The 24672-nt window shown below is 37.1% G+C and overlaps 1 protein-coding gene across 5 annotated transcripts in view; it reads right to left on the reverse strand.

The window, feature by feature from the left end:
• Nucleotides 1-2706: 2706 nt before the first annotated feature.
• Nucleotides 2707-24672, reverse strand: part of LOC116290180 (E3 ubiquitin-protein ligase UBR4) — a 72095-nt gene continuing 50129 nt past the window's right edge. For 4 of the 5 annotated variants that reach the window (XM_089024832.1, XM_089024834.1, XM_089024835.1 and 1 more), the window contains exons 47-107: nt 24496-24591; nt 23757-23828; nt 23377-23454; nt 23232-23279; nt 23058-23143; nt 22888-22972; nt 22656-22734; nt 22133-22354; nt 21664-21690; nt 21399-21540; nt 21148-21292; nt 20993-21078; nt 20798-20885; nt 20233-20361; nt 20057-20121; nt 19930-19990; nt 19600-19671; nt 19288-19394; nt 18995-19133; nt 18695-18823; nt 18260-18418; nt 17879-18148; nt 17518-17700; nt 17073-17157; nt 16870-16997; nt 16453-16625; nt 16118-16292; nt 15279-15319; nt 15066-15207; nt 14516-14597; nt 14331-14427; nt 14178-14254; nt 13993-14047; nt 13678-13744; nt 13461-13555; nt 13331-13389; nt 13208-13251; nt 13043-13123; nt 12935-12968; nt 12789-12842; nt 12636-12717; nt 12457-12541; nt 12305-12373; nt 11847-12029; nt 11649-11767; nt 9636-9708; nt 9437-9540; nt 9232-9343; nt 8938-9066; nt 8773-8862; nt 7261-7386; nt 7069-7140; nt 6800-6861; nt 6600-6725; nt 6302-6496; nt 6059-6143; nt 5681-5820; nt 5488-5578; nt 5253-5348; nt 3185-3251; nt 2707-3061 (exon numbers count right to left, since the gene is read on the reverse strand). In XM_089024832.1, coding sequence (XP_088880958.1) covers nt 2994-3061; nt 3185-3251; nt 5253-5348; nt 5488-5578; nt 5681-5820; nt 6059-6143; nt 6302-6496; nt 6600-6725; nt 6800-6861; nt 7069-7140; nt 7261-7386; nt 8773-8862; nt 8938-9066; nt 9232-9343; nt 9437-9540; nt 9636-9708; nt 11649-11767; nt 11847-12029; nt 12305-12373; nt 12457-12541; nt 12636-12717; nt 12789-12842; nt 12935-12968; nt 13043-13123; nt 13208-13251; nt 13331-13389; nt 13461-13555; nt 13678-13744; nt 13993-14047; nt 14178-14254; nt 14331-14427; nt 14516-14597; nt 15066-15207; nt 15279-15319; nt 16118-16292; nt 16453-16625; nt 16870-16997; nt 17073-17157; nt 17518-17700; nt 17879-18148; nt 18260-18418; nt 18695-18823; nt 18995-19133; nt 19288-19394; nt 19600-19671; nt 19930-19990; nt 20057-20121; nt 20233-20361; nt 20798-20885; nt 20993-21078; nt 21148-21292; nt 21399-21540; nt 21664-21690; nt 22133-22354; nt 22656-22734; nt 22888-22972; nt 23058-23143; nt 23232-23279; nt 23377-23454; nt 23757-23828; nt 24496-24591 — 6231 coding nt within the window. In that variant the 3' untranslated portion in view covers nt 2707-2993. The remainder of the gene's footprint in view (nt 3062-3184; nt 3252-5252; nt 5349-5487; nt 5579-5680; nt 5821-6058; nt 6144-6301; nt 6497-6599; nt 6726-6799; nt 6862-7068; nt 7141-7260; nt 7387-8772; nt 8863-8937; nt 9067-9231; nt 9344-9436; nt 9541-9635; nt 9709-11648; nt 11768-11846; nt 12030-12304; nt 12374-12456; nt 12542-12635; nt 12718-12788; nt 12843-12934; nt 12969-13042; nt 13124-13207; nt 13252-13330; nt 13390-13460; nt 13556-13677; nt 13745-13992; nt 14048-14177; nt 14255-14330; nt 14428-14515; nt 14598-15065; nt 15208-15278; nt 15320-16117; nt 16293-16452; nt 16626-16869; nt 16998-17072; nt 17158-17517; nt 17701-17878; nt 18149-18259; nt 18419-18694; nt 18824-18994; nt 19134-19287; nt 19395-19599; nt 19672-19929; nt 19991-20056; nt 20122-20232; nt 20362-20797; nt 20886-20992; nt 21079-21147; nt 21293-21398; nt 21541-21663; nt 21691-22132; nt 22355-22655; nt 22735-22887; nt 22973-23057; nt 23144-23231; nt 23280-23376; nt 23455-23756; nt 23829-24495; nt 24592-24672) is intronic. The other variant, XM_089024833.1, reaches the window with a different exon arrangement.

Below are 24672 nucleotides of genomic sequence, written 5' to 3' on the forward strand. Positions count from 1 at the left end.
AACTAGTAAAATAGTGTACACCAACCTATGATCCCATCAGCACATGCCTGTAGAATATTTTGAGGTAGTGCCATGATCTTACTTCCAGAGTCTTGTGTTAACACTGTTAACGAAAGCAGGGTTATGATATTGATTAGATCGATCAGGTAATCAGTTTCTAGAGACTAAGTGGTGGAAGATAAACCTTTCCCAACTAGAAGAAAAATACAGACAAAAGAAAGATGTCTTTGGAGAACAACGATAAGTAAGATAAAATGCTAGCAGATGCAGCCCTAGTGATGACAGACATTTACATGCTCTAGCTACTAGAAAACGAAATTTGGTATACACCATGGCAGTTGATAAGCAATATTTGAGTCCAATCTGTATGTGGTTTACAATGGCTTGCCATCGTAAATGCTCATGCAGATCAGCTCTTATAATAATACTTCTGATCTTCGATGATTAAGTGTCAGTAATGCTTAAAAACTTACTTTTGATTATTTGTAACAGTGTTTCCTTGACAACTATGACATCATCGCCAGCAAAAACAGAGAATAGTTTGTAGGGCTTCTTACACATAAAAGACACTAAAAAAGCCGTAAAAAAGGAATGAAATTAAGGTGACTGTCCACGATGTGCGCGCGCTCAAAAACCGCTGAAAAATCTACAAGATTTTATTGAACGGAACCATACGCGTTTTGAGCTTCAACAGGGCAAAACTAAAAATCTAGGTTATATCAACATTTTAGAAAAAGTTGATATCAGTAACATATGAAAAAATAGATTTTTGTAGGTATTTTTGCTCGACTTTATGAGATTTTTTAAGAGCACCGAAACTACAAAATATGACAAATCAATGTATCTCTTTGTCTTTTTGTCAAAAATATCCATGTATTATTGTAGAATGATTGACTAGCCTTGACTAACTATTATCTTATGAATCACTTCCGGTGGAGCAAGTTTTGCTTCAAAAGCTCGCGCGTAGGCTTCCATTAAATGCTGATTATCTCGAAAACAAGCTCGGGACACCCAATTTTTCTTTCCAGATTTGGAATCAGCATTAAATTCTTAATTCGGAAAATCGAAGTTTAAAATAAAGTTTAAATTGTTTTCCAAAAGTAGTCAGTCACCTTGAATTCAAAATACATTCTTCATTCAGACAACGGTAATAAACAAATTCATTCCATTATGACGAAGGATTAAGCTATTGTATAGTTACCGCTTTTTAAAAACTGAGCGTTTCTCAGCAAATGAGAACTTTCTTTGTTTGTCTTATTGTCTTCAGAAGAGGCGGGAGGGGTGAGTAAGATATTGTCCACTTCATCATCAGTATTAGGTTTTGTCTCATCTGGTTCGTTATGAGCATCGACTTCAACTCTAGATACTAATGACTGTGACTGAATTAATGTTTGTTTTGTTTGGAAAAGTTCGGACTGGAGGTGCTGAACCTGAAAGAAAGGTTCAATTTGTTTAATACTAATAGTCAACTAATAACTGACAAATATGTTATGTTTGTAGTAGTAATTTCCTTACCTTTTGATTAGAATTTTGTTCTTTTTCTCTTAGTATTGCAAACAGTTTTTCGGTGTATTGTTTTGCTGTAAGGTTTTCCGATTTTTGCCTGATAATTGCTATTGCCTTTCGAAAGGAAAACTTATATTAGCAAGCTTCTAACTCACAGAATCAAATATCGGGCATTAAGATTGGTAATATGTTAAGGGAGAGAAGGATTAGTTGAAGACCTCAACTTACCAGAGCTACTTTGAAGTATCGAAGATATTCCACGTCTTCCTCGCAGAATTCCATTCCTTAATAGACTTATTTTACTCTTAATTACCAAATATTTTATGCTTGCATACTATACTGTTATACTTTGGCACAGATAGGATAATTCAGATCAGTAAAAGTGTCTTTTAAGAAGATCTAAAAGAGCACGTTTTCCTGTTTTCAAATCTACGCGCTTCGAAATACAGATCTACAACGCATGCGCATACTCGCTCCGATGCTAGAGTAAAACGCTTGCGCATGCGTGCATTTCAGCACGTTTTCTAAGAACTTTAAAGAGTTTGAGTGAGAAAATAAATGTTTGTTTTCTCCAAGTATACAAAAAAGTTCAAGAGCATACTTATGTCAGACCAAGATGCTGTATTAACAAACACAATATGAAAGAATTAGCCTAAAGTTTCAAGCTTGGCATTTTGTGAACTCCAATTTATCAAGCATGTTTGAAAGTCGAAGTTAAATATTTTGACTAATTTGCATATGGATTCAGAGCATGCGCAGAAATTTTTCACTCGTGTTGGCAGCTCCAGCCGATCTGAGAAAATTTTATAGCCAATCAGAATCGAGAATATTTGCAAAGAGGTTTTTATTTTTCGCTGGTACATTTTCACAAGCTTCACGACACCTCATTTGCCTCCAAACGCAGGGCTAAAGCGCAGTATGGCAGCGTGAAGCATATAAGACTATGCCGGAGATTTCGGCAGATCAGGAAGCTTGACCGAAGGAAGTAAGAGGTTGTTATAGTCGGCCAAGAACGTATCGGAAGTATGGTGATGATGTCATAGTTGTTAAGGAAACATTTCGTACTCTGTGGGGAGGGGTTGTTTGTACGGGTGGGGAGGGTTAGGGTTTAGGGTTAAAATAACAGTGCCCTACATTCAAAAACTAAATAGTTCTCTGATTTTCATTATTGAGTAAAAGAGGTAATTAAGACAATAATAATTCAGTACCGTGATTTCTCACAGGATTTATTTGGTTACATTTACTAATAGCGAATTTAGCCATTTAAAGTAGTAATCATAGCAGTTGCTTACCAAAATATTAAAGAAAAATGAAATAAAAAGATATTTACTATGACAAACATAGTGTTATCTACCAGAAAGAAAATTCTAATCTTCAGATCATTAATAGTTTAATAGTTTGAAAACTAAAACTAAAAAAAAAAAGCAATTTCACATTATTTGGCGATGTACTTGAAAAAGGTTTGGAATTTCTTTTAATTAACGTTGCTACTTGGAATAGGCACTGAACGTTTCTTGAAGGAAGCCATCTGGATTCTCAATCACGGTCAGCAGTTCTAAAAGAAAGAAATTAACAAAATGAAAATATGACTGGGGGGGGGGGGGGGGGGGGGGACGATTGAGTTGTATAGAACAGAACACTTACACAGTACTGCAGAAAATGATGGTATAAAACTCACCAGCGACATCGCAGAACTCCGCAAACGATTCAGCTGGCAACAAGTCGTTTTGGTAGGTCTTAAGAACCTAAGTAACATTTAAATAAAAATTAAAAAAGTTGATTTATTTCTCTAAGTTTCTCTAAAAAGGGGAACCCCTTACATTATGACTTGTGATTTAGTCGTTTCAATAGGTAGGAATCCAGATTAGCATGCTGTAGTAGTGATGGTAATGATAGTGATGGTAATGATAGTGATGGTAATAGTAGTGATGGTAATGATAGTGATGGTAATAACAGTGATGGTAACACTAGTAATGGTAGTAGTAGTGATGGTAATAGTAGTGATGGTAATACTAGTAATGGTAATACTAGTAATGGTAACACTAGTGATGGTAATGATAGTGATGGTAATGATAGTGATGGTAATGATAGTGATGGTAATAGTAGTGATGGTAATGATAGTGATGGTATAGTAGTGATGGTAATAGTAGTGATAGTAATAGTAGTGATGGTAATAGTAGTGATGGTAATAGTAGTGATGGTAATAACAGTGATGGTAACACTAGTAATGGTAACACTAGTGATGGTAATGATAGTGATGGTAATAGTAGTGATGGTAATAGTAGTGATGGTAATACTAGTAATGGTAACACTAGTGATGGTAACACTAGTAATGGTAATAGTAGTGATAGTTATAGTTATAGTATTGATGGTAATGATAGTGATGGTAATAACAGTGATGGTAACACTAGTAATGGTAGTGGTAGTGATGGTTATAGTAGTGATGGTAATAGTAGTGATGTTAATAAAAGAGATGGTAATGATAGTGATGGTAATGATAGTGATGGTAACACTAGTAATGGTAGTAGTAGTGATGGTAATAGTAGTGATGGTAATACTGGTGATGGTAATAATAGTGATGGTAATAGTAGTGATGGTAATAGTAGTGATGGTAATAGTAGTGATGGTAATAGTAGTGATGGTAATAATAGTGATGGTAATAGTAGTGATGGTAATAGTAGTGATGGTAATAGTAGTGATGGTAACACAGGTGATGGTAATGATAGTGATGGTAATAATAGTGATGGTAATAGTAGTGATGGTAATGGTAGTGATGGTAACAGGTGATGGTAATAGTAGTGATGGTAATAGTAGTGATGGTAATAGTAGTGATGGTAATAGTAGTGTTGGTAATAGTAGTGATGGTAATAGTAGTGATGGTAATAATAGTGATGGTAATAGTAGTGATGGCAATAGTAGTGATGGTAATACTGGTGATGGTAATAGTAGTGATGGTAATGATAGTGATGGTAATAATAGTGATGGTAATAGTAGTGATGGTAATAGTAGTGATGGTAATGGTAGTGATGGTAACACTAGTGATGGTAATGATAGTGATGGTAATTCAAGTAAGTGGAGTACAATTTGGGAAATCAAACGAGTGTTACAAAATTGAACGACCGTGTAGCGAAGGCACAATATAACGTTAATCACAGAATTGATTTTAGACCAAAATTGCACATAAGGAAATATAATTACCACTTAATTATATTCATTTTGAAATCTCCCGCAAACTAATACTATATTTAGAATTTAATTTCAATGTAAAATGCAGTCAAAAAACTGTTTATCTGCTAGAAAATTCCCTTCAAATTTTTTCTCGTGCTTTCCTTTGGCTTTTTTCTCTGATCTGAAATACTAAATGTTTTCTGCAATTCATTCTTCGATTGCACGTTACGGCATCAAAGCCTCACGGGAGAGCTTGGTGCCATTTAACGAAAGATTTCTTATTCGCGTCCATTTTTAACTGCACCACAACGGTCGACATGCTTTTGTATTTTAACTTTCTTGGGAATGCTTCCCATCCATCAATTGGCTCTTCAATAAATGTGCGATTCGTGAATAAATCGCACTGCTCACGGCCAATCACGTTACAGGAATCACCATTGATTTCAAAGTGGATATGGTTAAAGAGAAAATACGTCTTATAGATAATCCTGAGGTTTAGGTCACATGTCGCATCTTAACTATCATTTATGGTGGCGCTAGTTTGTTATGTATTCCTAATGGTGTCTCAGTATGCTTACCTTGTCACAGGCTTTAAGTACGGCTTCGTCGTTCTTCCTAATGTTCTCGGCCATGGCCTGGGGCCAAGTGTTGGGGCTGGTAGACTTCAACGATTTCTGATCACAAAAATGTAAGGGCATTGAGATTTTTTTAAATGGACTTGAAATAATTGCTTTAGCTATTGTCGTTATTATTACAAAATATATACAAGAATAAAATGGAACTTTTAACAAATAGCGATGGAACAACTCTCACCTTGAACAAGTGATGCAGTTGGTCAATGAAAAAGAAATATATCAATGCTGGTTTGTAGACATTATAGGCCTGGACAGTAGAGTCTTGAATTCTATGGATAACAATAGCAAAAATTATGAGACCAATTAAGATAGTGGTGGGATCAGTAGGCAGCCTGACTAATGTTGAATATATTATATACTTGTTTTAATACCTTGTGGAACCATTCGGAGTGAGGTGCCTCACATGTGCAGTCAAGATGAGCCGTTTTAGCAATGTCAATCTGTTTTCAACCCATTGATCGAGTGAATATACGAACAGTGACAGAAGGCTCACATAGTATGGACTGTCGACCTGAAATAAGTATTAAAATGGCAATAGCTAGTTTGGGAAAAACCTGTGGACATTTTCATTGCAGTCTACGACAAATCTGATAGCAATACCTTGGGAGAACAAATTATATGGAAAGTTGCCAGGAAAAAAAAAACCATTTATTATTACTCAGAATCTTTGATTTGCAGAAAAGTTTAGTAAAAAGCGGTTCTATTAACGTGAAAGCGCAAAGTTTACAATCAGCAATGAGGGTAGTTACCTCGAATGATGATTCCACCCACTTGTCAGGAGGCGTCTCAACAAAAGATTTCAAAGTTTTCTCTTCTCTAGTCCGCTGTCTGGTCCTGAAAAACGCCAAAAAATTTACTTCCTTTTTTAACAATGATAAACCGATTATTAATCCTTAGCCAATATTCTGTGAAAATGACGAGTAAAATTCATGTCTTTGCCAGTACATGAAAACACCCTTAAGGAATAGTACATTGTGTAATGACGTGCTTACGTGTTAAGGACGTAGAGAATCATATGTACACCGTACGGCAATAAGTGCATGTTACTCTGTCGTCCCCCTCCACCAGTATCATCGCTAAAAGAACGCTCAAAGGCAAATCGCTGTAACAACAATCGTAGGTCGTGAATGGCCAAGTAGTAGTTGGGCTCGATGTGTCCGGTGCTTTCCTGTATGTAGCTGTTATGCCTAGAAACCAATGAGTTTTGCATTAGTTTTACTAATTCAAGATCAATGGTTGTTCCACTGACATGAGTAGCAATATGTAATGACTGATTTGAGCATGACATACCTGGCAAGACAGCTGGCGAATGCGGACTCAGAAACCTGTGGACCCCATATAGGCAACAAGCCATTGCACTTGGTGTTTGCGTTTTGTAAGGCAGCACTTTCCCACTCGTCACGACCACGTGCCAACCTTTGGATAAAAAGAATGGGAATCATAAATATACTGCTGTCCGTTCTGAAGATGATTTCATTGGCAAATCTCACCTGACAGCAGCCATGTGACAGTCGTAGTGTACGATATTAAAGTGGCTCACAGTACAGTATCCCTGACGACCAAATAGAAATGAAAAACGTTAGTCACTATAGCAGAAGCCACAACTACAGGGTTTTAAATTACTGCAATTGACACCTCTATTAAGCCCCCCGGGGGTATATTCTTTTTCAGTGCTTTTGGACTGAAGGCTTATTAGAAGCGGGTGGGGGCTTTTTCGAGGTCGGGGCTTAATAGAGGAAATGCGGTATTTGCTATGTACCTGTGATTTTCGTTGTTTTGTTTCAAATTCCTCTAAAATACACCTCTTGGAAAACGTGTAAATACCAAGAACCTATAACGATAACAACAAATAGATTAGTAGGCTGGAACCGAAGATTACATTACACTTAAATGTTTTTTTTATTCCACAAACACAAAAAGCAACAGTAATACTGAACTAAGGAGGACCAACCTTCTGGGGATGGTACTTGTAACCCTCACGACAAATACAGCAGGCAAGACCAGACTCTTCTGACAAGTCTTCCATCTCACGTGTGAGACTGGTGGGCTTGGCTATGATCTTATCTCCAGCTGTAGTCTATAATACAACAGACAACGTCAACTAAGCATAGGAATAATGGACTTAGCCGGCTGTTTCAAATGCCCGAATTAGCAATGTATGTAAGATGTCATGCGCGAAGATTGTTGCGAGTTAATATTAAACTATTTACCATATATGGTAAATAGTTTAATATTAAAGCCGATCAAATTTTGTAGAAGAGATAAACTTGGTTGAATCGAGAAGGAGATCGGGCGCAGCGAGTTCGCATAAACTAGAAGACCTACATTTACTAGAGGGGTCGGAGATTGAAGTTGAAAAATTGTTCTGTGGGCTAACATGGAGATTTTTTTTCCATGCTTCTTAGAACTCCCAGTATCGAGGCGGGATTTTATGGGTAAGCCCGTGTAGTGCCAAAATATGCAATGTTTTTCAACTTTTAATGCCGTGTTTTGCTTCTAGCGAAAGCTTATCTTAGAAAACAAGACCTTTAACCCACAGAAAAGGTCTTTTTAAAAAGATCTGAACAGATTGTACGAATAGATGTGTCATCAATTTCTCAAACTTGTTGCGCCCGGTATACTGTATGTACTTGACGTGATATTATCGCTCATTCACAATCATCTTATGTACTAGTACATGTTTATATGTAAATAAAATTCAAGTTAATGATATGATACACTTAAGAAATAGAAAAATAATCGCATGATATATAAACTGATTTGTTAGTAGAAGTTAAATTATTTATTTATTTTTTAAAATGTTATATACATATAATTATTCGCTCTCATAATCGAGAGTTTCGTCGCTGTCACTGTTGCCAATGAGGTCTTCGCTTTCCCAGACAATATTTATTTAATAGATAATTACTGAGGCACGCAGCATTCGTAGGTATAATGCAGGCAGCTGAGGGCGTACGCCCTCAGCTGCCTGCATTATACCTACGAATGCTGCGTGCCGAAGTGATTATCTAGTATAATTATTGTTCTTATCAAAATCCAATTGTTTTCTTTCTAGTTCGTTTATCATAGAAACAAAGCCAATAATGAATGAACTAAATATGTCTGATTTTCCTCTATGCATTCGTTGGGATAATGCAGACTGAAAACAATGGATTTTGATAAGATCAGTAATTATAGACCTTGTCATTCCTTTATTTTCTTGATCATTTAGACACAAATACCATGCATTTGATATCATCCACGAATAAAGTAAATAATTTCCTCACGATCAGCGATCCCTTTTTGTTTGGAAGAAGTCGAATTTCGAAACCACGCTTCTCGTAATATATAGTTTTACGCAAGAATAGCGTCAGCCATACTTTTGGTCAGCGGACTAAAATTCCTATTTGAAACAGCCGTGTTAGTTGGACTTGATTCTCGCCATTGTTGTGAGACTGTTATGGTGTACCATATATATGCCTACCTGCATGCCAAGCGCTCCAAGCTGCTTTTCTCTCATCGCCATCGCTAGTTTCTTTTTCTCTACTCTCGTTTGTCGGCGCACTTCGGTTATCTAAGAAGACATATATTGATTTACTACTAAGCTCGCTTAGAGTTTCGACTATAACATATTTCATTTCCAACTTGCCTTTTTCTCTATTTCTAAATTCTCACGTAAAGCTTCCTGCAGGTTTTCAGCTAAAGAACCGACTTTCTCCTCAGACGAGACTTGCTCCAGTCGATGGATGACTGGAATTGTTGATTCCCCGATGATAAGCTACAATCATGACATCAAATAAACTTAGCACTCGACTTGTTCAATAGAACTGGTGTAATTACTCAGCCGACGATGGTACTATCATCACACGGCCTTCGTACCCCAGACGCGACATTTAAAAAAATTACAGTTCTAGACAAGCTAGAATGACATGGCAATTCCTACCTGTATTTTTTCGTAGCCCTTGCACAATCCACACAGTAATCTCAGTACATATGGTAGAGAGGGTCGGGCTAAGAATTCCTTCCAAACGTCCAACTCGGCCAGATTTGCTTTACTGTACGTTACAGATAATACAAATATTATATGTGAACTAAGACTCAAACATGCAATACCAAGTTCAATTCTCGTTTAGATATTGCAATACTACCTGAAAGGTTTAGAAGGTGTATATGTCTCCAGGTACTTGATCGCTTTATTCACGATTCCATTCTCTAAAATCATTTCCTTTAGCCGGGCTCCACTGGAATTATTCTGAATACGCAAATACATCACTTTTAATAATCGCTCTTAAATACGAACACATTAGGGCGAAATTATTTCCAAGTAAACAAACATTTGCTTCCTACCTCGATTCCATTTGCAATTTTACAGAAACAATCGATAAAAAGTGTTTCATCACTTGATCTTTCTACGTCAAACCTGCAATAACATAGATCAAGAGAATATTAAGTAAGAGAGCACATCTCCCATACTTGGGTCTGTAACCATGAAAGTTTCTTGAAAATCTATTTTTAGCTGCGCGCGCAAGCCTGAGCTATTTTTAACATGCGATCCCTTATTGCTGCTCAGAGTTGTAGTGATTTCCATGCGAGCGAAAAATGTTTAGTTCCCGACGAGAAGAATGCCTTCAAAATTAGTAAAAAGTTGAAATGATTAAAGTATCATGTGTTCTTCATGGACGAATTAAACATTAACTTAACAAGTGATGTAAAAGAACATCGAAAAAGATCAAATCAGGATGGTTTTCAGTCACATACGAACAAGCGCTAAAAACAGCGAAGACGCCATGGGGAAGGAAACCGCAATAAAAAATACGATTAAAATAGCGAAAAACCTACAGTGAATACAGCCAAAAAAGCATTTTACCGTAGTGTTTTCTATAGTAAATAAAGTTTAAGTTAAAGTAATTAAGAAGACGATGAACAAGACCAGTATTTTGTTTCACACACGAATCAGAAAAACTATTTGCACCGAAATGTGCCGAAGAAAATTTTCTGTTTTCACAGAGGAAAAAACTACAAGAGGCACTGAAGTGATTTTTCACAATTATTAGATATGTTTAGCTTGCCAAAATACGGTGTGTCAGTTTATGCAAAAGACATTGCCCATTGAGAAAAGGCGAATTAATGAAAAAGTTTGACTATTAAAACTAGAACTTCTTTCAAATTTTGCATCTTGAATTTTCGCTCCGCCTCAATGTTCAGGTATTTTTTTCATAACTTTTCAACTTCCAAAGTCCCAAACAGACAATAGAAATACAATCACAATATCGGCGAAGTACAAAAAGTGAATCAAACTTAGTTTTTGAGGATTCAAACTAATAAAAAAGAGATTATTTTTACCTGATTGAAGGGCATTTTACTAGCGATTTTTTCTGCCAGATGCTCTCAGTTCGGCGTATTTGTGCCTTTATGTTAAATTCTTCTATTCCGAGCAGCTTGACTGTTTTCAGCTATCTTAAAACCTCTTCTTTTTACTGGTAAACAACTGATTCCAACAGTAAATGCTAAATTTTCTCTCAAGTTTAAAGTTTTTTAAACTCTTGACTCGGTGCATTCAACAAGTTTGTTAATCGAAAATCCGGCTCTTTCGTAAACGAGTCCAATCTACCTTCATTTTAGATGTCCATTAGATAACTTGTCATTTTGAAAACACTGAAGTTCAGGTCAGAAATAAGTGTTCTTGGGATGCAGCAATATTAACTGTATTTCAGTTTAGGTGGAGAATTGTGGAATAACTTACAGTCTCAACTATAACTGCAATCAACTCCAAGATGATTGAGTCTCAATCGAGCGACCATTGTTTTGATTTAAAAACAAGCTTGAATGATGTTGTCTCAGCTGAGTATTTTTTACATATGCTGTCATAATGAATTCCTTCAAATACCTTTCAGAATTTCTCAAGGAATTCCTCTAAACACATTTTCTCGTCAAATTGAATAAAGTTTGGTTCTTGGTTTGTCAACTGCGTGAAGCTTGCTTTGTCACTGCCGATCTTTTGTGTACCTATGACGTCACTACAATCTGACCAATCATGAAGCGCATGCTAAAATAGCTCAGACTAGCGCGCGGAGCTAAAAATAGATTTTCAAGAAACTTTCATGGGTCACAGGGATATGCTCTCTTACTTCATATTCTCTTGCATAGATAATGTACTTTGAAACTGGAATTATATTCACATCTTTCTTTGAAATTCACACGATAGCAAAGTTTATAATTGATTTGCATCTATAAATCTGTCCCATCACTCTCACATTTTAATTTCTAATTTTGAGAAGGACAGTTTCAAATATATAAGTAGATACTTATAGCGAAAAATGAACCACATACTAAAAAACGGGTAAGTGTTATTTCACGTACTTTTCAAAGTCCAGGTAAGGCATGAAGTGTATGATCAGAGTCTTCATGTTCTTTTCGTCACCAAAGGTCAGGAAAGGAATGATCCTCATCATGGCTTGAAGTACCTTAGTACTGGCGCGCTAATTAAACAAAACGAAAGGCAAATCATGACATCTCGTAACAGCCAATCATTTTCTTTGCTATTTGCCAGAAACGTACCACAAATGGGCTAGTGATTTTATCAAGCAGCATGTCCAGCTGTGTTCGATCCCCTTCACTTGGAGGTTGAGTCGGTTGAGGTGAGCTGGTAGCTTGTTGTAGGATACTTTCCATGATTCCAAGTACTTCTTCAGCCATAGCTGCACCGCCGCCACCGCTAGACTCTTGCTCCATTTGAAGAGCCTAAATAAGACATAGTTATGGATTTATTTTACAACACGAATAACAATTTAATGAGAAAACTAGTTGTAAAAGACAATAAATAACAACATAGAGATTTTATGCGCATGTTGGAAAATTCCTCGAATGAATCTCGATAAATAATAAGAATGCTGGTGATAATAATAATAATGATGACGATGGTGACCATAATAATGATGATGATGATGTCAAATCTAAAGTGATTTATTTTCTGATATATCCAGTTTTATATTGTATAGGTAACCAGATGTGAATACCTGGTTTAGTGTTCCTAGAAGTACATTGAGAGCGTTGAGCGAAGGATTACACAGATATTGACGGTTAACCTGAAATTAAAATAAACATACTATCAAATACTTAGCTTTGAATTTTTTCTCCCCAAGGCAGGAGGAGGTAATAAGACGATTACCTTTAGTTTGACAGCGTATCCAAGCAGTTTGAGAATCACTGCCGCCAGTTGTCTACCACGGGCTAGGTTCCTTATAGCGCTGAGCCTGAAGGTAAACAACAATAACAACATCAAGATTATAAATAATTGACCCATTCAACTGAAGATTTCAAGAAGGACAAAGAGGCTAGCTAACATACCTTGTCAGCATGGCTTCTAGTCCTCCACAAACAGACAATACTGATGCCATACGATAGACCTCTTCCTCATCAACATCTTCTTCTAAAAATAAAACAAATGACCACAGTATGTTACATAGATAAACGCTTATCCACGACATACAGAACCCTTACCTTTACTATTATCCAGATTTTCCAAGAACTCTTCAGTGGCATCACCAAGCAAACCTTATGATGAAAAGATGTAATTTAGATTGATATCATAAAGGAGATAATAGTCCAGGAAACATTTGTTAACAGAAAAGTCAATGTTACATTACCTCTCATTCTGTAGACTATCTTCATTGGCTCTCCCTGAAAAAAGTTACATGGTACTGATAACAATATGAACACGAAACTAAGTTGGTATCAAAATTGACAACACTTACTTCTCCTTCGGGACACCAGACCTTCTTGTAAACATCTTTAACTGGTAAATCAAGACTGATAATCTTGTTATTGATGAGTAACTAAGATAAATGCAAACAAACATTGAAAACTTTTAGTCTAAAATGTAATTGAAATTTAGCGTTGGTACAGCCTCAAAAACAAACCTCCATTCCACTGTCATCTTCGAGTAGAGCAACGAGTTCACAATCTGTAGTATAGCAAGAAAAATAACGAGTATGCTCACGCAATTTTGAATTAAAAATGAGGATATATTTTGCGGTATTTACCGGTACAGATCTTGTTCTTTACATCTCGCATCAACGGACCCAGACCTGGTTCATTGGAGCTGGAACAAAAATATCAATGCTTTAAAATCAACGAGGTCCAATGGGAGAGATGTTTATTAGTACAGGCTACCTGTATGGGTTGCCTTGCATTCGTCCTTGAAGGAAGTCTTCTTGCTGCTGGTCTTTTTCTAACGTCATAAAAAATTCACCGACATCATTTTCTTCCTGCAATTAACAAAGGCAGTAGTATATTAATCTTTTTGCTCTGTTGGAAATCGTCAACTAGAGAGTAAATCAATTAAATGCGCACATTTCAATGTAAGGAAGGACCTTGACTAATTACTTACAGGGTAAATCAGGTTACAAAGCCGCTCGAAAATAAAGACAGGCGTACGTAAGTCATCTTGACCATATCTACACACACCAAACAAAGCATAAATTATTATATTACAATTCCTTTACCAGCATATTTATCCATCAATGAATATGTTGCTTTGAATATAATGAACACCTTGTCCGTATGTGTTACAGCCGTCGAAAATTGTTTGTCGAAAAACTCCTACAAAATACCAGGTGCATGACTTCCATGCAGCTAGTGGTTAGAGCGCCTGACCAGTACTTTCAGCAACTCACATAAACGTTCCTTACTTGAATCTTCTTACCTGTTCAGTGTTTCCACACAGATGGCCATAAACGCTCGAGTCTCAACTTCAGTACCTGTTAAAATATCATGAAGTGAAAAAGAAAACAGTTGGGAAAATGATCGGAAAATGATCGGTGGTTGCTCAGTAGGAAGTTGGGAGAGAAGTGAGAAGGTGGTCAAAAGATGGACCAATTTTAGGATTACCTGTGGTCATTTCCTCTAACAGCTCGAGCAGTAACTCCTGTGTCTCGTCAATCAGTTTGGTGCGCTGAACGATGAGTCTAAAATATTACCAATCACATCAAAACATTTACTACCTAAAATGGCGGGAAATAATCACGTGTCTAGTGGACTTACCGCCTGAGTGACAGGTAGCCATTCAGAACTGTTCCTACCAGTCTACCCTTAAACCTTTGCTTTAACGTGTCGTGCTCAATGAAAGAGGCAAGGAGTTCTGTGGATTGTTCAAAAGATTATAAAAAGCCATAATATCTTGCCAGTCAAATTTGTAATACTGTTGGAATGGATGTAAGGAAACCTACCGGTTAACATTTTTAAGGCATAACCCTGGGACAAGTCCGAACTGAGGGTTGTCTGCTCCAAGTACGACAAACGATTAATCTCCTGAATAAACAAATCAGTGAAATTTCAATCATCAATAATGATACAAACAATAGAGAAAACTAAGCAGCATACAGCACACAGTATACAGTATACAGCACACAGTATACAGCATACAGCAGACAGCAGACATCATACAGCAGACAGCAGACAACACACAGTATACAGCACACAACACACAGCAGACATCATACAGCAGACAGCACACAGTATACAGCACGCAGCACGCAGTAGACAGCACACAGTATACAGCACACAGTATACAGCACGCAGCACACAGCACGCAGCACACAGCTTACAGCCACAGCATACAGCACACAACACACAGCATACAGCACACAGCATACAGCAGACATCATACAGCAGACAGCAAGTGACGGGTGAGATATTTCATGATAAAGCACTCAAAACAATTGTAGAGTGCATAAAGACTATTTGCCGACCTGATTTGACAGACAGAAAGACACATACCTTAGTTATTAGACGTCCAATCTGCATGAGTGCTCCTTGTAATGCAAGGTAGTACTTGAGATATGATGGTTGAATAAGTTTCTGGTAAAGCTGGAAAAATTCACTAGCATTCTCACCCGCAGATCCCACTTCATCTAGAAAACTAGAAATGCAAAGGGTTAGAGCTACTACATTTAATACTATACTTGAGGTAAAGAATAGCATGTAAAATACCTTGTTAGAAGATCCAACATCTGTTTGCATCGACTAGGAACCTGAAAACAACAAAATAGTCAGCACTGTGACCACATGAGATGCACAGTTCCTGTTTGTTTTTTCCCCCCAGATATTTTTATACATTCGAAAACAGCAAAAACAGGGTCATACGATTGCGGCTATTCAAGAAACCCCATCTATATGAAGGTACAGTGCCCATACTTGGCTAACTACTTTACTTGTCTTTAGTACTAGGGTTACAGTGTCATGTAACTAACATCTGCAAAATAGCTTGCTACCATCTTCGTGGGATTTTCAAGATACGCAAATTCTTGACATATGAATCAACTGTCGCTCTCGTGCATGCCTTCATAACTTGTTGTTTGGCCTCCCTGTCTTCTTGGCTCGTAAATATCACCAAATCACTTCACTGCTTATTGAGCATCATTGGCTACCAATAGAATATAGAACCGAATTGAAGATCCTCTTAGTGAAGTTCAAAGTCCTTTGTGGTACTGCTCCATTGTATTTGTGTGACCTGCTCAAGCCATATCCACCTAGCCATGCTTTACGTTCACGATCTAAAAACTTACTGTGCAATCCCAGTTTTAACCTTAAAAGTTATGGTCGGAGAGCTTTCTTTTTAAGAAGGCTTACACCCTTTAATTACTAAACTGGACTGTGGCTACCGCTTCACTGTGGCTGCCATCTTTTTTCTTATCTTTTTAACTAGTACATAATTTGTAAAGCGCCTTGAATGTTTAGATGTGTGCTATACAAATATATTATTAATATTATTATTAAAAAAAAATATATATTATTAATAAACTCGGAGGAATATAAGCTGTATATCTAACCTGACAGAGAGACTCGACGATAGTACAAGCGATCTGCCGAGCGGATCTACTGGATGGTGTAAACAACACCTGCCTTAACCAATCTTCATCTTTAGCCTCCTTAGGGACTGAAGGTTCTTCCTGCTGCTTATCCATCCGCATTTTCCACCGATTGGCATACTTCTCCATCAAATACCTGAAAATCAAACAAATTCTCATCAGTTTTGTCTATAAACCCTAGCTTACTGACAAGACAATAAACGGAAGACAGGCACGGCTTGTAAGCACGTCTTAGAAGCGTCACGCATCACATACAGTTTTCTTCTATTGTTTATTCCGCTTGAGTCACTTATTACCTTTGTCGTGCTTCTTCTTTGGTTTCTTTGCCCACCTTCTTAGGTCCCTTAGGCTTTTTCTGTGCTTGTTGCCTCCACTGTTGAAAGCCATGCTCCTTTTCGAGCCACTGTTTGGTATTAATGCGAACCTCTGAGGTACTTTGAATGGTGCCTAGACTATCCCAGTCTTTGCTCTATGTCATTGTGCATAATAATAAGATAAAGACAGTTATGATAAGCTTATCTGATGTATTGGTGTAGCGTATGAAGGTCAGATTTCGTATGACAGTTAAAGATTCACAGTTCCGACAAGTGCCATGCTCTAGAGATGGGTCCGAGGAGAAGGCAACGTTAATAAGGAATAAGGAAACAAAAAAGAAACATTAATAGTGAGATGAATAAAACAGAATAACGAGAAGGACTCTCAATTTTCAATACCTTGTTCTTTTTGCTTGTTGGAGCTGGTGGTTTAACAAGTCTGAGAAGAATCTTCAGACATGATAAAGTAATACTCTCCATTACCAATGGGCTTGGAGTCTCAACGGACATCATGAAGATACGCATGACTAATGAAAGACATCACAATACGTTAGTACACATTACTGCTGTTTGTTACTATGGAAAAACAAGTTATAGCTCACCACATCTGAGTCTCTGCTCCCAGCACGAGTCTTCCATTTCTATGGTGTTGCTAAGCAACAACATTTCAGGACCGATTCCAGACACCTAAAGCGAACAACATTTTTAAAAAATTCTTTACATTGGCATATTATTTTATTTTTTTTATTTCTTTATTTATTTTGGGGGGGGGGGGGGGGGGGGGGGCTCCAATCCCATGAAAATAAAACCACAAAACCGAGACCTTGTAGCCATGTTGGTTAACATGACAAAAGACATCAAGATCAAATCTTTATCAAAAGTCAACTAAAATGACGGCTATGTATAGTCACATTATTTATTTTATATATATTATTATTTCATAAAACACTTTATACAGGGTTGTCCCATCTCTTATAATCTAAGTTAATCCAATTCTCTCTCTGCTCCTTTAATATGTATGACAATCATGTGTTTGATGTTACTCACCATGACTGGGTTTGACCGATGTCCTTCTAAAGCACTCGTCACTCTTTGAACCAAAATATGATTCAGTTCTTCAGTTGCGTCTTCGTTGTTCTTGGTTAGCAAACATAGCAGGTGGCGAACATCGGCACGCATCTGCGCTGTGCCTTGATGAAGGTTAAAGTCTACCAGCTCACGAATAAGGCCCTGCGATAAAAATAATAAATGCAAGAGAAGCAAAATGATAAGCAAATATTGGATGAGGCTGAACATGTCAAGTTCACAAACTATAGAGCATTGGCTGAATGTGTGCAATGATTTGCTACGTTCACTGAATCCGCTTCTTATGCTCAGCAACTAACCTTGAGTGCTGATAAGTTCTCACCTGTTCAACAAGTCGCTGTCGTGTTCCAGGAGACATAGCCAATGCTCGCAGTAAGGTGACACAGTGTTCAGTAGCAGCTGAGGCACAGCCGTAACACTTCCCTGGTACTACAGAAGTACTGGGTAACAGAGACAGAGAACGAGGCAGGGAAGGACCTGAGGACGAGTGCTCAATTATGTCTTCATCTGACTGGCTGATTGGTTTAGCCAATGGCTGCTCTCGCACACGACAGTCATACTCCAGTAGTTCCTTACGAGAAGCTAGGACTTTCTAAAGTATAACAACAAAAATAAAAGTCAAATATTCACCTATAACAAAGATTACTCTCGACGCGCAAATGTATACAAGCGATAATAAGCTTAAAACGTAGAAAAAACTGACCTGTATAATCTTACTCAGTTCATCAAAACTGGCCTTACATTCAACACAGTAGCGATAAGCCAGAGACTGAATTGCTTTGTTCACAGTTGAAGTGCTGTTTGTGTTGGACTGTACTGTACTGGAATAAGTAGATGATGCTTGCGAGGTTGGAGTACTCTGCTAAACAATGCAACATGATCGGTTAATTCCTTCTCTCTATAAGTTCCCTATGTCAAGTTCTCGTAAGGTAATAAAGTAGTAGGAATCCGTAGTCTAAGGCTTGCAGTAGCGTAACTAGATTCAGATGGCTAGGGGACACTAAATTTCGCCAAATTAGTAGAAACTTATTTCTATAGAGAACCAGTCATTGAGTTTTTCTTTTAACAGGAGTGGAATCTAGACTGTAAGCCTTGATACTTTCACAGGAATCTTAACCCTAGGGTATTTAATTCTGACCTTGGAGACCTCAGCATCACCATGTTCTAGTATTTTAGTCAATAACAGGTCCAGCGGTGTTCTGTATGAAGACAGCTGCCGGTAAACACGGTCAGCTCGCTCCAGGTATGAATTGATGCTGGCCACAGCCTGAAAACATATTGGAAGCGATACAACCGGTCACTCAGTTTCTCAAAAGCAAGACAAGTGACTGTTCAAAGTTTGAAGTGACGTTGCCCGTAACTCATCTTCATTTGCACATGCGCAACTACAGGTTTGATGTACGACAAGAGTATAGTGAAAGTGAATGTTAGTTTATACCTTCTTTCTGTCTTCTTCATTCTCAATGGGGTCCACGGCACAGCATGGTCTGGCTGTCAGGGTGTAGTCAAACTTGGCGTACTTACAAAATCCACAGGCATTACACAGGAAAGGGTCGCGTTCATCGTAGTTAATCGATCTGGAAAATGTACATGAAATGCTGAGCCTTTTCTTCATTCGATAGTAAAATAAATTAGGCAAAAATATATTCACTACATTGACTTTGCAACATCCATTAATGACTGTGCGGTGTTACAGAACCATTAGAAGTATGAATGACTACTTTTACCTACCTACACTTATGACATTGGTAGACATTCTCCCCACAGTTGCTGCACACTCCTGGATTAGCAGGAACTGAAGCGCTACAGCGAGGACACTGCAGGGTCTCGGATGACGCCTAAGTAGTCAAATAATTTTAAGATACATCAATAAAGATTTATATTCTATCCATGTAATCATTAATCTATTGGCATCCTTTCAAAGGATGGTCGTTGATATATGATGGATCAATAATTTATTATCTAAGTAATCTATATCTATATTATCTATAACTTATTTATTATTTGTTACTATCAAAATATCATTAATATAATGCTTCTAACCTGGAAGTTTTCATAGAAGTCAGAATACTCAATCATGAGATTACAAGCCACAATAGGAAGAGGAAAGTCAACCTGCAGATAACCATTAATCCTTGTTATCATTTATAAGAACATATAATATCATGTCATCAGATATACGAAATTAGATCATAAAATGTCACATGTTTACCCAAAGTACACTGATAACAAATTCATCTTGCTTGTAGTTATCTAAATGGCAAGACTTTTGATTTGGTTCCTAAATGCAATTCGATAATGCTCTGCAAAACGGGTTCATTACCAGTCTTTTTGGAACAGGATTTGATGTCAAATAAAACCCACATAATATACCTTGAGTTCAGTCTGGCCTGGTGTGAGATGACACTTCTTGGCTTCGTGCCAAAGTGGACGCCTAAAAGAATAAAGACTTCTGTGAGATATTACTTTTAGCTGATTAAATGGTCAAACAGATACATACTTGTTCTTCAGTTCAACAACGGACTGCACGGTGCGATTGTTGTAGTAGAATGTAATGGCGCGAACCTGCAAAATGCATAAAATATCTTTAAGGTGTGCTAACCCTAAGGAAAGGCAAATTTTTGATCCACATAGACAGAATGCCTTAGGTTTGCTTCTCTACGAATTTTGCTTTACCATCTTTTGTCTCTTCATATCAGCAATCCTGAGGGTAATACGAGAGATAGTATGGCTGCCTATCAGTTTGACCAGCTGTGATGTTGTGGTAAATCTGAAGTCTGCTTTGATGGCTGATAACTTTAGACTCTGAAAACGTTAAATTGTTGCGATTAATCAAAAGAAAATATGTTAATGTTTCATGATGATGATATCGAATACCAATGTGATAACAGTATAAGAAATTTTGTAAGTAAAAAGAATGTAATAATATAACAATGATAACGCTGATGACGATGATGAGTATATCATAATGATAATTGGGATGATGATGATGACGAGGATAATGATATTGATTATAGTAATAATAATGATGGTGATAATAATGATGATTTTGATTTTTGGATGATAATAATGATGGTGATGATAATGATAATGATGGTGATAATGATGATGATGGCAAAATTATGATGGCGATAATGATGATAATAGTGATGACAATGATGATGATAAAGATGATGATGATAATGATGATGACAACAACTAATAATAATTGAGATGTTGATGATAACTTTGTATTACCTACCTGAAATGGTACTTCAGGATTATTACAGACCAGACAAGGATCACTTTCCAGATAGTAACCATCAAACTCTACAAATCCAGACAGCATTCTGTAAAAAATGAATATAACAAATTAACAAATGATTTGAAATAACTAATTACTGCCATAACCCAGATGCCTCATAGTCATTATTACACTACTGGGCTCACGTCATACCTGTAGACATTGGAGTTTGAATGGTTTTCCAGAATACCATTCTGGGTCTTGAGAAGTTGAACTGCCTTCTCACTGTACTTTTCAAACTAGAACAGATAAACGTGAACAGTCATGGTGTGTTTATACTAATCAAGGTATTATAAAGTTTCACAAACCTTGCTTGTTTTAGAAGAACTCTTTATAGTAAAGTATCCCAAAAGGTCTACAAACTGTGCGGCTCGTCGGCCATAACCAGGTAATTCTGGCCAGATTTTCCACATCATATCAGACAGTTTGTCTTGCTGGTTTGGCGTGGAATACCTGGAAATATACGACAAACAATCAGAAATATTATGTTTCAAAAATACATTATGAGCCATGATCAAGTTACACAGGACAGGACAGGACAGGATTGGACTGTACTAACTTGTGAATCTTGAAGAGCAACTCATGTGCTTGCCAGCGAACTGCTGTAGAATTGGACTCAAGAAGAAAATTATGCACAAACTGATGCAGAATTTCCATATCTACAAACTCGTGTAGCTGCTGGACAAGACTTGATGCTGCAGCTAATAAATTCAAAGGAGAATACTCAGACCACATACCAGGATCAAAGTAAGCATTTACAGTACTATGACATAATTATTTGTTGCTTATTTACATTGCAATCACATTTATTTATTACAACATACCTTCATTCTTCCCATTCAGTTCATTTGCTGTTGAGAAGATTTGTTTTGAAATCATCAGTGAAAAAAGTTGAATTACCTTATACCTTACTTCACTACTTGTGATTCCTTTATGGAATGATCTGCCAGCTGAGCTCAGGCAAACTATCACTGCACCGTCCTTCAAGCGCTTACTTGGTAATCATTATTATGACAAATTTTTGTCTTCCTTTGAGACCACTAATACCTGTTCTTGGGTGACGAAATGCTGCTGCCCCAACTGTAGGGCTTAGCCATTTATTTACTAGTTACCTGTTCGATGTTTTTTTAAATTTTAGTTGGAGACTATCCTATAGGTGGAATGTGACCTGTCTAGTTCTCCGCAACAGCTTAACTGTTGGAAGTTTAATGAATAAATAAATAGAAAATAAAAAATTATCTCAAACAAAAATGAGATTCAAATCCAAAAACATGCTTGTTCTTAAAATGTTACCTTTTTCCTTCTCCTTCTCTTTGTCTTTGTCTCGTTCTTTTTCTTTGTCTCGTTCTTTTACTTTCTCTCGGTCCTTGTCCTTTTCTTTTCGACCCTTATGAGGAGAGGAAGCCTGGGCTTGACTTTTGGATCCACAAATGGCATAAGACAACAGTTGAAGAATGAGGGGAGCAACACCTTCCTCAAAGAGAAAACTGGCTTTCAATAGGAACGACAGAGCACCTGAAAAAAGAACACTGCTGGTCAGCATTCTCTCTCATAACAACAATATGAAGGGTACCCTCCAGGCCACAGCAGGTCTTCTTATATTACATGTATTCTTTGCTTTCTTTTCCTGATAAGTATATGGTCACAGTAAGCTAGTCAGCTTCTTGCCTCCTTGCATAGACTGGTGGGTCCACAACAACCAGCTTAAGACACCTTATCACAAGCTCATGTTCCATTATGAGTTTTTAAAAGCTGAAATGAAATTAAGTAAACGTGTATTTTACCAATCTGAGAGAGGTCTATTCTTTTTGCTTACTTTTATCTTGGATACAATAAGCCTGCCAGTTACTAATACGACTGGATGCAATCTCTGAACATGCTTTAAGGTGCTCAATCTGAAAAAAAATCCAACCAGATTAGACATGCGTTTAATTGACATATAAAATGCTGTCAAATGGGTTTTCTATTGAACCAATCGGTATGCACAAAAATTAATCAGATAATACTTGAAAAAAAAAAAAAAAACAAACAAAAAAAAACGGGCTTACCATTGTTATCAATGAATCATATGATAAGACGATTGGAAGGTTGCGAGCACTGTCTGGGTCGAAACCACCTTGACTACTCAAGGACCTAACCAAAAACGAAAACAAAAAAGTATATCATTTGAACTGTCTTAAGAAATGTACATCATGCAAAATGAAAAAAAGTTTTCTACCTGACGGCATTGCAGTGGAAGTCAAGAGCATGCAGATCACGCTGTTTACGATAGCTGTCCTTTGAACCACACAGGAACAGTAGCAACTGCCGATGGAAAACAATATAAATAAAACACTAGAATATCAATTCATTTTTTCACCCCTCTATATTTAGCTAGTTAAGATTCACATACCTTTCGGACCTGACGTCTTACAAATGGCGTCTGCTGTACCATCATATACTGGATTAACAAAGAAACAAAGATTAATAACCTTAAAAGTGGGCTACCATCTTTTCTTCAAAGCATCATGACACTGTAGGTAGTCAAGGAGACCTACCTCAGATAAATAGTACATCCATTCCTCGTTAAATTCTGGTGATTTGAATTCATCACTGCTGTCGGTAACTTTCTTTACCTAACGAAACAAGTATGATGAATAGAGAAAAGAAACCCAGACAAAAAAATAGAAAAACAACATGAAATGAAACACAGTGTAATGAATGGGAATATTAGTCCCATGCTAGGTACTATCATCATGATATGAAAACTGAATTTAAAATGGATATAACATACATCATGAAGTACATTGGTATTCACATAATATTGTATAAATATTACAGCAATATTACAACCCGTTTTTTATGTGTTTCCCACGACTCATATCAAAACCACTCTCTTTAGTATTTGAAAGTAAAGGACTGTGTAAAACTAACATACTTGGTATGGAAGGCGCAGAACCATTTCTGTGAGAAGCTGAGGATAGGATTCGAACAAATCGCCTGCATGGCCCTGTTAAACCAGAATCAGTTTTGTTAATTCATTCCATCACCAATCAGAATGGCAAAACAAGGCATGGTTATGCATAGTAAGGGGTCGGTGTCCACTGGTAGAACGAAGCTTGGGATTGGGCAAAACAACAAAAACAAAGAAAGCATGGATTATGGTGAACAATGTGTATTGTTCTACATGTGAGCTGCGTTCTTTGTTTTATCTCACCATTCATTGTTTGTTCATCCACTCCCAGGCTTCGTTCTGCCTGTTGTGTGTTACCCATAGTAAGAAAGGCCTCATTTACGACCCTTCATTATGGTGATCATCATCATCTTCATTTCCATTACAGGGCCGTAGCCACCAATTTCTGACTGGTCCGGTTTCAACCGGACCAACTTTCGGGAAAAAAATATGAGAAAAATATTTTGAAAATGTAAGACAGACTGAAAACCCTTGAAAACCGGACCAATCAGAAATTTGTGGCTACCGCCCTGCATTATCATCACCTTCAATATCTCCATGATCACTATCATATCACAATAATCATAATAGAAAGCACTATTACAGTTGTGTGCTGTTAATGTGCCACTTGTCATTTGAGGGTTCTTCTCCAAGTTCTCTGATTTTACTCTTGATTGAAAGTTTGATTTCTTAATGTTACCATCTTCTTCAATATAACACTTACCTTGACATACTGTCTGAGAAAGAAGGGTGACATGTCAGGGGGAGGACTGGCAGCTTGTGGCTTCAGTAAAGCGCCACCTATATTTGCTGTTTCTTCCTATTAAACCAAGTAACATCAAGCAAATTAATATGTGCATAGCTTAGTATGCATTTCATTGATACCTGTGTGAGAAACTGG

Source organism: Actinia tenebrosa, unplaced genomic scaffold, assembly GCF_029948245.1.
Source record: "Actinia tenebrosa isolate PJP-AT-01 unplaced genomic scaffold, QUT_ActTen_1.0 PGA_scaffold9__36_contigs__length_13948895, whole genome shotgun sequence".
In the NCBI taxonomy this organism is placed as follows: domain Eukaryota; kingdom Metazoa; phylum Cnidaria; class Anthozoa; order Actiniaria; family Actiniidae; genus Actinia; species Actinia tenebrosa.